General features: G+C 33.9%; 1 protein-coding gene across 6 annotated transcripts in view; it reads right to left on the bottom strand.

The window, feature by feature from the left end:
• LOC135128291 (interference hedgehog-like) overlaps positions 1 to 12,993 on the bottom strand; it is a 73,720-nt gene that overhangs the window by 2,405 nt on the left and 58,322 nt on the right. For all 6 annotated transcript variants that reach the window (XR_010280363.1, XM_064055199.1, XM_064055207.1 and 3 more), the window contains exons 3-5: positions 6,554 to 6,635; positions 1,549 to 1,790; positions 11 to 1,408 (exon numbers count right to left, since the gene is read on the bottom strand). Coding sequence is in view for 5 of the 6 variants with exons in the window: in XM_064055199.1 (XP_063911269.1) it covers positions 11 to 1,408; positions 1,549 to 1,790; positions 6,554 to 6,623 (1,710 nt within the window). In the remaining variant the exon portion in view is untranslated. The remainder of the gene's footprint in view (positions 1 to 10; positions 1,409 to 1,548; positions 1,791 to 6,553; positions 6,636 to 12,993) is intronic.

The raw sequence follows: 12,993 nt of genomic DNA, 5'->3' as shown, positions 1-12,993 counted from the left end.
ACCCACTTACAGTCCAGTAGACTTGAATAGACGTCGAATTGACCGTTTCCACATCTGTAATTATAGGAACTGGCGCAGGATTTCGATTGTCAAAATCTAGCTTCTTTAAGAAGAATCTGTCCGAGTTGGGACTGTTCTTGTTGTCGTCGTTACTATAAACCGCTGCAATTCTAAATCTATACCAGTGCTCGGGCTTCAAATTTGTAACTTCGTAGCTTGTAATGTGTGGTTCTATATCCGCATTCGTCGTCATCCACGCTTTCCCTTTATGCGGTGGGTGTTGATTCGCTGATCCCAAATCTTTGTACTGTACTTTGAAAAACTTTATTTGTAACCCTTTCGATTGTACAGACCAGCGCAAAAGCACAGCTTCGTCGCTAATCCGAGAAATGGTGGGTTTCGAAGGAGGTACCATTTTCCGGTGCTTGGTAGGTTTACGTGTAGGATCCACCACCGCAGCCTCACCACCATTGTCGTTTGTGGTTGATATTGGAATGACTTTAACGAAAATACTACGATAAACAGTTCCTATATCGTTCCGCGCGAACATCTGGAGATTCCCCGCGTGACGCTTCTGGGCGGGTTTGAAAAAGATTTTGTTTCCATGGGTTGTGATATTCCGATCTTTGGTCACCACAAAACCGTTCAAAAACCAACTGATTTCCGGTTTCGGGACACCAGTGACGGCACACTCTAGATCTAAGTTCTCACCTTCCGGAATATCAGTCGTGTCGAGTAAACAATTTACACTAGGGGGTTCATTGTAGAATAAAGTGATCGAATGAGAAACCATCCCTTGTTTGTTTTTATGCACGCACTCATACACACCCCCGTCACTACTAGAAACATTGCGTATCTTCAATCCACCGTAAATCATTTCGCTACGATGTTCTGGAATAACGCCGCTTTTCTTCGTCCAGAAGACTTTCGGAACCGGATTTCCGACGGCTGCACATTCAAGAAAGACTGTGTCCCCTTTGGTCACGTTATAGCTATCCGGAGGTTTCATGATGAACCTCGGTTGCTCGACGGGTCCATTTCTCACCACGTTCAAACTGAAAACCACACTGGAATTCAGTTTTCGCTCAACGTTGCCGGCCCTGCACGTGTAATCTCCAGAATGCTCCGTTCCGACGGTTGGTATCACCAGAGACTTCGTTGACAGCGGCACCAAAGACTTAAAGTAGTCCCGGTTCCTGAAATAATCCACGTAGGGTTCTGGATTGGCAACCGGTGGGTTACATCTCCAGTTGACCGTGTTTCCTGCCACCACGGTTGCGCTGACATTTGGCTGGTAGTGAAATTCGTTTAAATTCGCTATTGTCACTCGCCAAGGGACCGACGCCACCACGGAGGCTCCGTAATGGGCAAGACATTGATAATCGCCGGCTATTTCGTTGGAATCAGCCTGAAAGAGAGGAATAACGATGATTCGACGGTTTCTCGAACAACGTTTTAAATTGGGCGAACATTGAGAACGTTTCTTTGCAACAAAAGAAACTTCTAGTTGATTCAATGAGACGACAGTTTCAGAGATCCGCTTATTACCTGTAAGGTGAGTAAAGACATTTTTTTCGCATTCGTGTTCTCGTATTTACTGGGAGGAACAAATTGGAAAGTAGACGTGGTCAAACTGATTCGAGCCTTTGGATTATACGCTTCTTTTTTGTTGAGTGGATAGAATTTCCACTGGAAGTTATCGGGTTGGATGTTCATCTCGCATTCAAGTTTTGTTTCGAAGTTAATAGACACGGCGATGGAGTGGGCCTTTGACACCATGAATTCGCGGTCTGCAAAAAAAAAGAAAAATTTAAGGTACAAAAAATAAGGTTAAATTTTAATATGACTAACGAACTATCTATACCAAGTTACTGTTACTACATCCTGAACTGTTCATTATATATGATACAAGATTTTTCAAAACTTTTTAATATGTAATAACAAGAGAACTTTTGATAACACTGAGTCGGAGAAGAGTGAGAAAAGAAAAAGCATTCGAAAGAACGACTAAATATATTTTCTGGGCGTTCTTTCCGTAGCTCCTAGAATATGAAACAGTAGGTCCCCCGTTTCCGTCTGTCTGTCGTCTGTTGGGAGTATATAGATGCTTAAATGCTAATGGAAATTTGTTTGTTCATTCTCAACAATTTGACAAATCGCCTTAAAATTTTGTTGTCTTATGCAATTTTCATAAAGTTGTTTAATATTTCGCCCGTATTTCTTACTTTGGAGAAAATTTGGATTTTATTAATTATACGAGAAATTTTAAAAGTGCATGCAAAAAAATACATAATCGACTGCTCCGAAGATTATCGTAACATGGTAAATTGCTAATTGAAATGTATGCATTCGATAAATTTGATGACGCCATGTCAAAATTTTATTAAGTAAATCCTGTTTAAAATTTCAATGTATATTTTCACAATCCAAAATTTTTATAAGAAATTCAATATTGCTCAAAAAAAAAAACAGTTTATCTTACAAACCACTACACCAACTGTTCCAATATTTTGCAATATTTTACATATTTGGGATTTCAGTAAAATTTTGAAATTACGTCATCACTTTTTTAAGAGGGGTTAAACAGAAAAATTTTAATTAACGATTTAGAATGGTTACGATGACCTTAAAACACTTATATGCTTTCAGAACATTCGATCTAGCAGTTTCAAATTTAAATTGCTAAGTGTTATACAATTTTGATGTTTTTTTTTTGCAAAAATCTGGAAATTTAGGGTGAAAACTCAACACGGATTCATAAACTGAAAGTATAGGAGTACCTTATTCCATCAAATTTAAATAACATTTACTATTGTAAATTTTGAAAATGGCGTCAACCCATTGTTGGTGGGGATGATTAGCAAATTTTGGTTAGCGTTTTGCGATTCACATAATATTTCTAATACAATTTTAATTTTAATTTGATTATTAACGAAAACTTCATTTTACAAACGTACAATTTTATAACGAAGTATTCTCTGAAAGTTAATAATTATATACAAACTACAAACTAAAGCAAACTACTTGAAGGAAGTAATATAACGTATAATACACAACAAAGTAAACTAATACATATATAACAACTTACAAATCAAAATAATTTCTAACGTCAAATTTAAATTTTAATCTATATGGAACAAAGTTTGATAAAAATATAGCAATTCAGAATTCTTCATCCTAGTTGACGACAACCGATCCAGTAGTTTCGGAGATTATCTGTCTAATAAAAATCGACGCAGACGACAGACAGACGGAAACACGAAACCCCTTTTTTCATACACTAGGAATTATGAAGTCGAGAAAACAAGAAATTAGCGAGTTGCTGATGCTGATGATCGAATTCGAAAAAGCAATATAAGACACGATGCAGCCATAGATTTTTGGAAGTTTCATTTCATTTTCAATTCAATTTTCAACTTGACGGCAGGTAATCTGACAAGACCAAAATTCATGGCCGTCTTTGATTGTTTTTATTGCTCTCTCAGTAATATTGTCCATCGGACGACTGGTGACTTTCACGTTTTTTCGACGTTACATGACCCCTTGAATACGAAAAAATAGGTCGTCGTTTCCGTCAGTCTGTCTGCCTGTCTATCGTTATATCGATTAATATTACAGATAATCTTCGAAACTACCGGACCGATTATTGTCAAATTTTATATGTAAGAAATGTCGTATAGATGATAACGTCCCCTCAATTTTTTATTAAATGTCATTTAAATTTTAGAAAATAACATACTCCCATACTTATGGTTTATGAATCCGCCTTCATTTATTACCCGAGACATTGAGATTTTCGCACAAAAATCCAAATTCCATCATAATATTTTAGACCAATATTATAAGAGCACTGACGTGCTGGGTGCCTGTGCCCTAAAAATATTGAATTAATTAACGCGAAAGTCGCTGATTCGATTGACACAATTTTTTGTATTAATCAAATCAAGAATCCTCACCCTATTTTCTGGAAAACTTGAGAATACACTATTGTTGCTCCCGTCAATATTTAATAATAATAAAATAAGAATGAAGAAAAAGATTGACAATAAAGAACAATTATATAATTGTTCTACAAAAAAAAATCGCAGTCATACGCTTTTTGTCTTTTGGGCATAAATGACTTCCTTGTATCCTAAAACTTCTATAAAAATGATTTTTGCCGTTTGTGCACGTCTAGTTTAATTTTTATTGGAGTCCGAAATACGAAAAAACACGATTTTAACAATTTTCAAGAAAATAATACCTTGCCCAATAATAATAATTTTTATGAAATAATTATCAAATTTTATTTATAAGGATTTGAATAAATGGTTTTAATTAATTTTAGATGCTTAAAATCGTTTTCTTTTTGCTTAACGACTGTAACAATTCGATGAACACTCCGTTTGCAGGAACCAACAATAATCTCCCATTGTTTATCCTGATCCCTTACTGCGAGACCGAGATATTGGTGATATATCAATTTAATAATATGCGAGATATGCAGACGTTGACATTTTATAGCATATTGACCGCAGATGTAACAAAATACATTAGGGTTGTTCTTACACATGTACAATTGGTTTCAAAAAAAAAAAACAGGACAAATGAAAGTGACATAAACGTCATATTTCCATTGCTTTTCGATCTATGAGCACCTGATTTACTCATCTTGTCCCGTTTTTCGTGAAACCAATTGTAAGTGCGATCTTTTTTTAATATTACACTCATTTTGCAAAATTTTGACGTAACTTCTAAATGTCATTTAAATTGTGCCACATGCCTACTTGACTAAATCATCGAATCTGATTTTTTCAACTCGTGTAATAAGGGCAGTACAGATGCACGTTTTATGTGAAAAATGGCAATTTTACGATATAAAATTACGTGTAGCACAAAAATGTGACGTGATGGAAAAATTTGGAGAGCAGATTTGAAATCTACATAAAAAACTGCATTAAGTGCACACATTTTTATTAAAGCAGTATTTTGGTTGTTGACCAATGTTATCTATAGTCATAGGGTTGCAGTTTTTCAAGAGATAAGCCCTTTTTTGTTTAAAAGAATACAATAAATGGCTTCAATAAGGTATACCCCTGTATAAAAACAATAAAAAAAATGTAAAGAAACTATGTGTACAGAAACATGCTTTTCTAAACATTTTCAATGAGACTGACAAAATTTTGCAATGACCTCTTGAAGATTTGTGAATGGATGAACAAATTAATTCTGATCAGGTATTTACGTGGACAGGATAACCTTAAAGCGTGTATAAAATTCTAAAGCAATCAGTTGTGAAGTCTAAGATCAATTGTAAAAACTTATTGAAACTGTCAAACCATTATGAACATATTGTTTTAACAAATATTTAAAAGATGTTTTTAACATTTTTTATTTTTATTACATTTGATTTTTTCGTGCAAAAATCACGAATAAATCAAATTTAAAATATTATTCCAAAATCAAAAATCCACAAACAGCGCAAATTCTTCGAGAACACAACTGACAACATTGCCCGGGTCAGTTTTAATGATTGGTTGTACTGGTTTTAGTGCAAAATAATGTAAGGTTATGTTTAATTTAATTTTTATTGACATTTTATTTCATTCATAAACTTGGAATTGACAATCCGTGCCAAGATGCTCTCATACCTTGTAGTACTAAACTAAGAATAACTAAAACTACACGAAGTTTTTTTTTAACTGAACTCAAAGGTGGTGGATTTTTTATTTTAAAAATAATTTGAACTCAAATTACAAATTGAACCTCTACATTTTTAATGCGAAAAAAACTTCCAAAAAATGGTAGTTTCACTTACAAACAATTACGTAGCTCCGAAGTGGCCACAAATAGGCGTCTTCAGAAATAGATTAGTTAGGTCACTAAGAAATAATTCGTTCAGAATAGATTTTTGGAAAACTAAAATTTTCTCAGAGATACTCGAACTTTTCAAGGTGCAATTACGTAGTTACACCTTGGAAAAGTTCAATTATCTCTGAGAAAACTCTGACCTTGGTCTTCGCCGAGAGCATGATAACGCTATTGTAACACGGCGAAAGACAATGTCGAGTCCACTTGATTTCATAAAATTTGTTGAAGACTAGTTTCGACCATCAAACCGGTCATCACCAGCAGGAAACAAAATTTACGTTAAAGGTAGTCATAAACAAAAAATTATTTATTATTTGTTTGCAGTTTGTTAGACTGGGAAAAGTACTCCTGGATTAAATTTATGAAAATAAGTGGACTCGACACTATCTTTCATCTTATTACAACGAACGACTAAGGCCTTGGGGACCTTAAAAATTAATGACATTCTGAACACCGTTACAAAACAGAGAAGTTTTAATTCCTATTATGGATCTTTTTTTATGTAAAGTCACACTCGATTAAATTGTCTCTACGAATTCCGCCGAATGAAACGCTTCGAGTTAACAATTCGCTATACAGTAAACCTAAGATTTATTTTTTTGGCCAAGTAGGTACCACACTTGGACACGCGAACTCTAAGGATAAAATTCCATGTCCTTCTGAATTAACTTTTAAATTAATAAAAAATATTAAACCCACTTACCGGCTGCACAGAAGTCGGCGTAAGCCACCACTGTTACAACGATGGTGCAGATAACTCGAAAACCGTCCATACTGATGCATCCCTGCAACACAAATAAACCCATTGAACGAACAATTCTCCACAATCGAACACGAAACAAAATCAATCAGGAACACGCGTACCACGCAAGGGTGAGAGTTGGAATAGTGAAACAAAAGCCAACCGGGTTGATACCCCACATGTAGAGGAAGTAGTGCTTGTAAAGTACGACTGAAGCGGACACGTGTTCGGTGATTTCAACTCTCGATAAGACGTGATACTTTTCGCATTAATGAGGGAGTGAGTTCAGGGTGTTTATTACCGGTTCACATGACGCTAACAGAGGTCAATTACAACGCTGAAATGAGCTAATTACATGCTGATACGAGTGCATGAAAATCTGGAAAGTCGGAAACACAATGGTCACTGAACGTAATTACAGATAAAACACCTCCACTACGTAATTTCGTGTGGGCGAGTTGTGTGCAACGAAATTCGCATTCAAGTCGCATTGCTATCATATCAGCACGGCATTGTTAATTCATTTACTAGGAGAATGATTTATATGCGCACAATAAAAAAGTGCAAGCTTCTCACGTAGCCGAGCACCTTTTATGTCAACGTAATAACAAGTAATCCGATGATAATCATATTTTCCTTTTCCTGAAGTCTTTCATTGTGGTTAAAGAGTATTTTCATGTTAATTTTATATTGAAAGTGACCGCAGGATGTATTCTCGTTCAGTTCAAACTCTTTTTATTAATGCAAATACTATTTAAACTCACTTAGAAATGCATTATGAATAGATTACAACCACTTCAATGACATACGGGACACAAACTTGTACATCCTCAAATAGTGACTGCGCATATGAATGCATAAACGTTACCTGAGGAAATCGGCGCCATCGTTGCAAATAAATCTTATTAAATGTCACTGAGAGGAGTCGTGATAAATACACTAGAAAACTATTTGGTTGAGAAAGAAACGCTCGATAAAGTTTTGTATTTATCCCCTTCATAAAAATTGATGACGTCAGGTCAAAATTTTACCTGTTCTTTTATCTGTAGTTACCACCAACTTAAAATAGGGTACGAGTTATCCTAAAAACTAAAGAATGTTGACTAATATTTTACAGTTTATCTCCGAAACTATGACACCTGAAGAAAATGTAAAAATTTTGCAAGCATTCATTCCGGCTGACAGTTTTACAATCGTAAGCTCTGATAAAACCCCGAAGGCTTTAACTTGAGGATTTTTATCTGCAAAAACCACTTTGCACAAATAGAGCTACCCACGTCAAGTGTTCGAGCATGAAATTTCATTGAAGTTGTCATTAATTAAAACGTCACAGGCCGAGTAATGTTTGCGAGAATATTTCACGAAAAATATTTTTCAACCAAGACACGCAGAGTATCAACACACTTGTGTAGGTGATAAAACAAAACAGAGTTTTATCGTTGTAAAACGACTTTTAGAATTAGCGAATCTGTGTTATTGTTTTACTGTTAAACGCTAAAAGAAATAGCCAACACAAGCTTGTTGTTTCAGAAATAATTTTTATTTAAAGTGAAATTTCTTGTGTATGTAATGGTAAAGACGAATTAATGTCAAAATTTTTGCAACTTAATCCACAGACATAACAAAACATTTTTTCTACTTCAAAACCCAGTTTTTAAAGCACCTAAATTGAGTGTTCTAGCATATAGTGACTATTAATGGTTGTGGTTTGATATATTTATGACATCGAGTCAGTATAACTGTCATCTTCTCAACACGTTTGTTAGGCGCGCTCATGTTAAAATTGACAACTGTGGACTGACGTATTAGCATTGCTGCCAATAATTTACAATTGCCAATACAAAAACTTTATTCAATCATTAATATACAATATACAAATATCACTGTCAAATAATAAATTAAGTAAAAAACGTCAAAAGAACGAAATTATATTTTATATAAGGTTGTCTTCAGCTTGTTCAAGAAATTAAAAAAAAAATTGTAAGACATTTTTTCTATTTTGTATTCATAACATTTAAGCACGCAAAATGAGTGCCCTATGACTATTAATGTTTGTGATTTTTTTGCCAAGTTGAAAACTGTGAAGTGACATCCTGCCAATAATTCAGAACTGCCAACCCAAAAAATTGCTTCAATCATTAATAATCACCCGGTAGGTTAATTGTATTTCGTAGTGGAAGTAGTGTAATTTTTGTTTTCAAGATTGGTGATTATTGTCATTACCAACGTCACTATCAGATAACAAACAAAATTAATGTCAAATGAATGAAAACTGTTTTGCGTATTCAGAACGAAATTTATTCGGAGAAAAATTTTAGGTGCTACTTGAACAATTTCCCGTATTTCGGGGAACGTAAAATTGTCTTCAGGTTCATACATTGTTCACAACTTCAAATATTACAATCCGACATTTGTCGTACCAACCACAATAAATTACCCAAAATTTTAAAAATGTTTTCAATTTTTTTTCTACTTTACGTTCGTAACAGAGCTGTCAAATTGAATGCCTAACACATCAGAGTGACCAACAACTACTGTTTGAGTTGTAATAGAATTAATAAAATCTGAGAGTTTTTTTTTGCGCTGCTATTGGCAAACCTGATTCAAATGCTTGGCACTATGTCACTTTTAAGCGCCTAGGAAAGTTTGGTTCTGACATTTTAATAATATGCTTCTGTCAATCATGTCGGTTTTGACAACAAGAAGTAAGGTGGAATAAGAGGTCTACCAATTGCAAGCAAAATTCATTGATACCAACTGAAACATTATTCGTTGATCATGCTGTATCTTAATTGAGTTTCATAATAGAGCTAGTGTAATGTTTTGTTTCTAAGATTGGTAGTCATTATCACTACAAACATCATTGTCAAATAATAAATAAAATAAATGTCTAATGAAAGAAAAGCATTTTTCGTATACAAAACGAAATTTAATCGGCGAAAAATTCTGGGTGCTACTTTGGACAATTTCCCGTATTTCGAGGTGGGTTAAATTGTCTTCAGGTTCATACATTGTTAATAATAATTTGTTGATGTGAAAACTTAAACTTCGAATGTATAATCTGACATTCGTTGTACCAACCACAACAAAATTCCCCAAAATTTAAAAAATTTCATCAATTTTTTTTCTAGTTCTAACACAGCTGTCAAAGCACCTAAATTAAGTGCCTTGACACACCCCAAGTCAACAAGTACTATTTCAGTTGGCAATAAAATTAATCAAAGCTGAGAGAATTTATTTCCGCTGATATTGGCAAACCTGATTCATATGCTTGGGACTGGCATTTTTAAGCGCTCAAGAAAGTTTGGTTATGACATTTTAATAATTTGTTCCTGTCAACCATGTCAGTTTTGACAACAAGAAGTCAGGTGGAGTGAGAGGTCTATCAACTGTAAGCAAAATTCATTGATACCAACTGAAACAATACTCGTTGATCACGATGTAGCTTAATTGAGTTTCATAATAGAGCTAGTGTAATTTTGTTTTTAAAATTGGTAGTCATTATCACTGTACACATCATTGTCAAATAACAAGTAAAATAAATGTCTAGAGAATGAAAACATTTTTCGTATACAGAAAGAAATTTAATCGGCGAAAAATTCTGAGTGCTTCTTTGGACAATTCCCGTATTTCGGGGGGCGTAATATTGTCTTCAGGTTCAAACATTGCTAATAATAATTTGTTGATGTGAAAACTTAAACTTAAATGTTACGATCTGACATTTGTCGAACCAACCACAATAAAATTCCCCTAAATTTTAAAAATTTCGTAAGATTTTTTGTAGTTTATGTTCGTAGCAGACCTGTCAAAGCACCTAAAGTAAGTGCCTTGACACACCCTAATCAACAAGTACTATTTGAGTTGTCAATAGAATTAATCAATTCTGAGAGAATTTATTTCCGCTGATATTGGCAAACTTGATTCATATGCTTGGGACTGGCATTTTTAAGCGCTCAAGAAAGTTTGGTTATGACATTTTAATAATTTGTTCCTGTCAACCATGTCAGTTTTGACAACAAGAAGTCAGGTGGAGTGAGAGGTCTATCAACTGTAAGCAAAATTCATTGATACCAACTGAAACAATACTCGTTGATCACGATGTAGCTTAATTGAGCTTCATAATAGAGCTAGTGTAATTTTTGTTTTAAGGTTGGTGATCATTATCACTGCAAACATCATTGTCAAATAACAAATAAAATAAATGTCTAAAGAATGAAAAGCATTTTTCGTATACAGAACGAAATTTAATCGGCGAAAAATTCTGGGTGCTACTTTGGATAATTCCCGTATTTCGGGGGGCGTAAAATTGTCTTCAGGTTCAAACATTGCTAATAATAATTTGTTGATGTGAAAACTTAAACTTAAATGTTACAATCTGACATTTGTCGAACCAACCACAATAAAATTCCCCTAAATTTTAAAAATTTCGTAAGATTTTTTTGTAGTTTATGTTCGTAACAGAGCTGTCAAAGCACCTAAATTAAGTGCCTTGACACACCTCAAATCAACAAGTACTATTTGAGTTGGCAATAAAATTAATCAAATCTGAGAAAATTGATTTCCGCTGATATTGGCAAACCTGATTCATATGCTTGACACTGGCACTTTTAAGCGCTCAAGAAAGTTTAGTTATGATATTTTAATAATTTGTTCCTGTCAACCATGTCACTTTTGACCACAAGAAGTCAGGTGGAATGAGAGGTCTACCAACTGTAAGCAAAACTCATTGATGCCAACTAATACAATACTCGTTGATCACGATGTAGCTTAATTGAATTTCATAACAGAGGTAGTATAATTTTTGTTTTTAAGATTACTAGTCACTATCACTACAAACCTCACGGTCAAATAACAAATAAAATAAATCCCTAAAGAATAAAAAACATTTTTCAATTGAGCTTCATAATAGATCTAGCATAATTTTTGTTTTTAAGATTGGCAGTCATTATCACTACAAATATGACTGTTAAATAACAACTAAAATAAACGTCAAAAAAATTAAAATTGTCTTTCATCAGCAGAACGAAATTTATTCATCAAAAGTTTCGGGCACTACTTTTGCCAATTTCCTGCATTTCGGGGGACGTAAGATTCAGATTGAAGCATTGTTAATAACAATTTGTTATTATGAAAAGATAAACTTCAAAAGTTACAATTTCACATTTGTCGTACCAACCACAACAAAATTCCCCAAAATAAAAAAAAATCGTAAGACATTTTGTTATACTCCACGTTCCTGACTGAGCTACCAAAGTACCCAAATTGAATCCTCTAATAGCTGGTAATTGACTTTCGTAATAGAACTCGTGTAATTTATGTTTTTTAAGATTGGTAGTCATAACAAACGTCAATGTTAAATAACAAATAAAATAAACTTCATAAAATCTATTTTTTGTCGTGTCCAGAAGTAGATTTTATTTCGGGGGGCAAAGACTGTTTTTAGTAGTTTCAACAAATGCCCCAAAATTTAAAAAATTCCAATTTTTATTTAAAAATGAAAAAAAAAGGTGCAAAGTAGAAAAAATAGTATAAAATACACACTAACACACTCATCCCTTAGTGGTTTTGACATGATTTATAATGATGTTTCCTATTATCAATAGTAAAAAAAAATTATGAAATATCTTAACGTATACAAAGTTGTGTACGTGGAGAAACGGTAGGAATTCAAGTCCAAAAAGAAAGTAAAAAGGCTTTTTAAAATGAAAGTAGATATCTTAGTGCACCTGACGTGTGTTAAATATTAATAAACACAGCTAACTCGTGTACGAACAAAATTTATTTTATTAATTTCGAATTTGCATTTAAATAATTATGATAAATGTTGTACGTAAACGCTGAACGAATCATGAATTTAATTTACATAAACACCATTTACAACGGTTTGTAGGTACCACCTGCGCAGTTGAAATTTCTAATTCATCAAAAATTTGATCCTTTTCTTTGTTTTTAAGAAAAACAAGAAGAAACTTGCCATTTAGTAAGTCTATCCCTGATTAGACTCACAGAGGTATAATTAAAACGCATGAGTTATGATGGTTCCAAACAAGTTTGCCAAACCCTCGGACAAAGATCCATCATTTAGAGTTAATTACGTTCCAATAAGAGACTCCGGCAGATTTTATACCTGTGGCAGTATTGAAACGCCATTTCTTGTAAGAAAAATATTCTTATGCAAACCGTTTCGAGTTTTATGGGCTGTGAGATACACCAGTGTACGATTTCGTCGAGGCCCTGGTGTACGACCACACAATAAATAATTCCCATGTAATAGGGGCCAGTATCGAGCAGGTTGGATGTCGACGGCCAAAGGGTTCATAATATGTATGTTCTGATCGTGCTCGCTAAACATGGTCTTTGTTTTTTCTTCCTTTTGTAATTGACAATTCAATTCAGCAAAC

The sequence above is a fragment of the Zophobas morio genome, unplaced genomic scaffold (assembly GCF_036711695.1).
Source record: "Zophobas morio isolate AGI-343-1 ecotype UQ-CSIRO unplaced genomic scaffold, CSIRO_AGI_Zmor_V1 ptg000002l, whole genome shotgun sequence".
Lineage (NCBI taxonomy): Eukaryota > Metazoa > Arthropoda > Insecta > Coleoptera > Tenebrionidae > Zophobas > Zophobas morio.
Note: the sequence above shows the minus strand (reverse complement) of the source record. Positions and strands in the feature narration are given on the sequence as shown.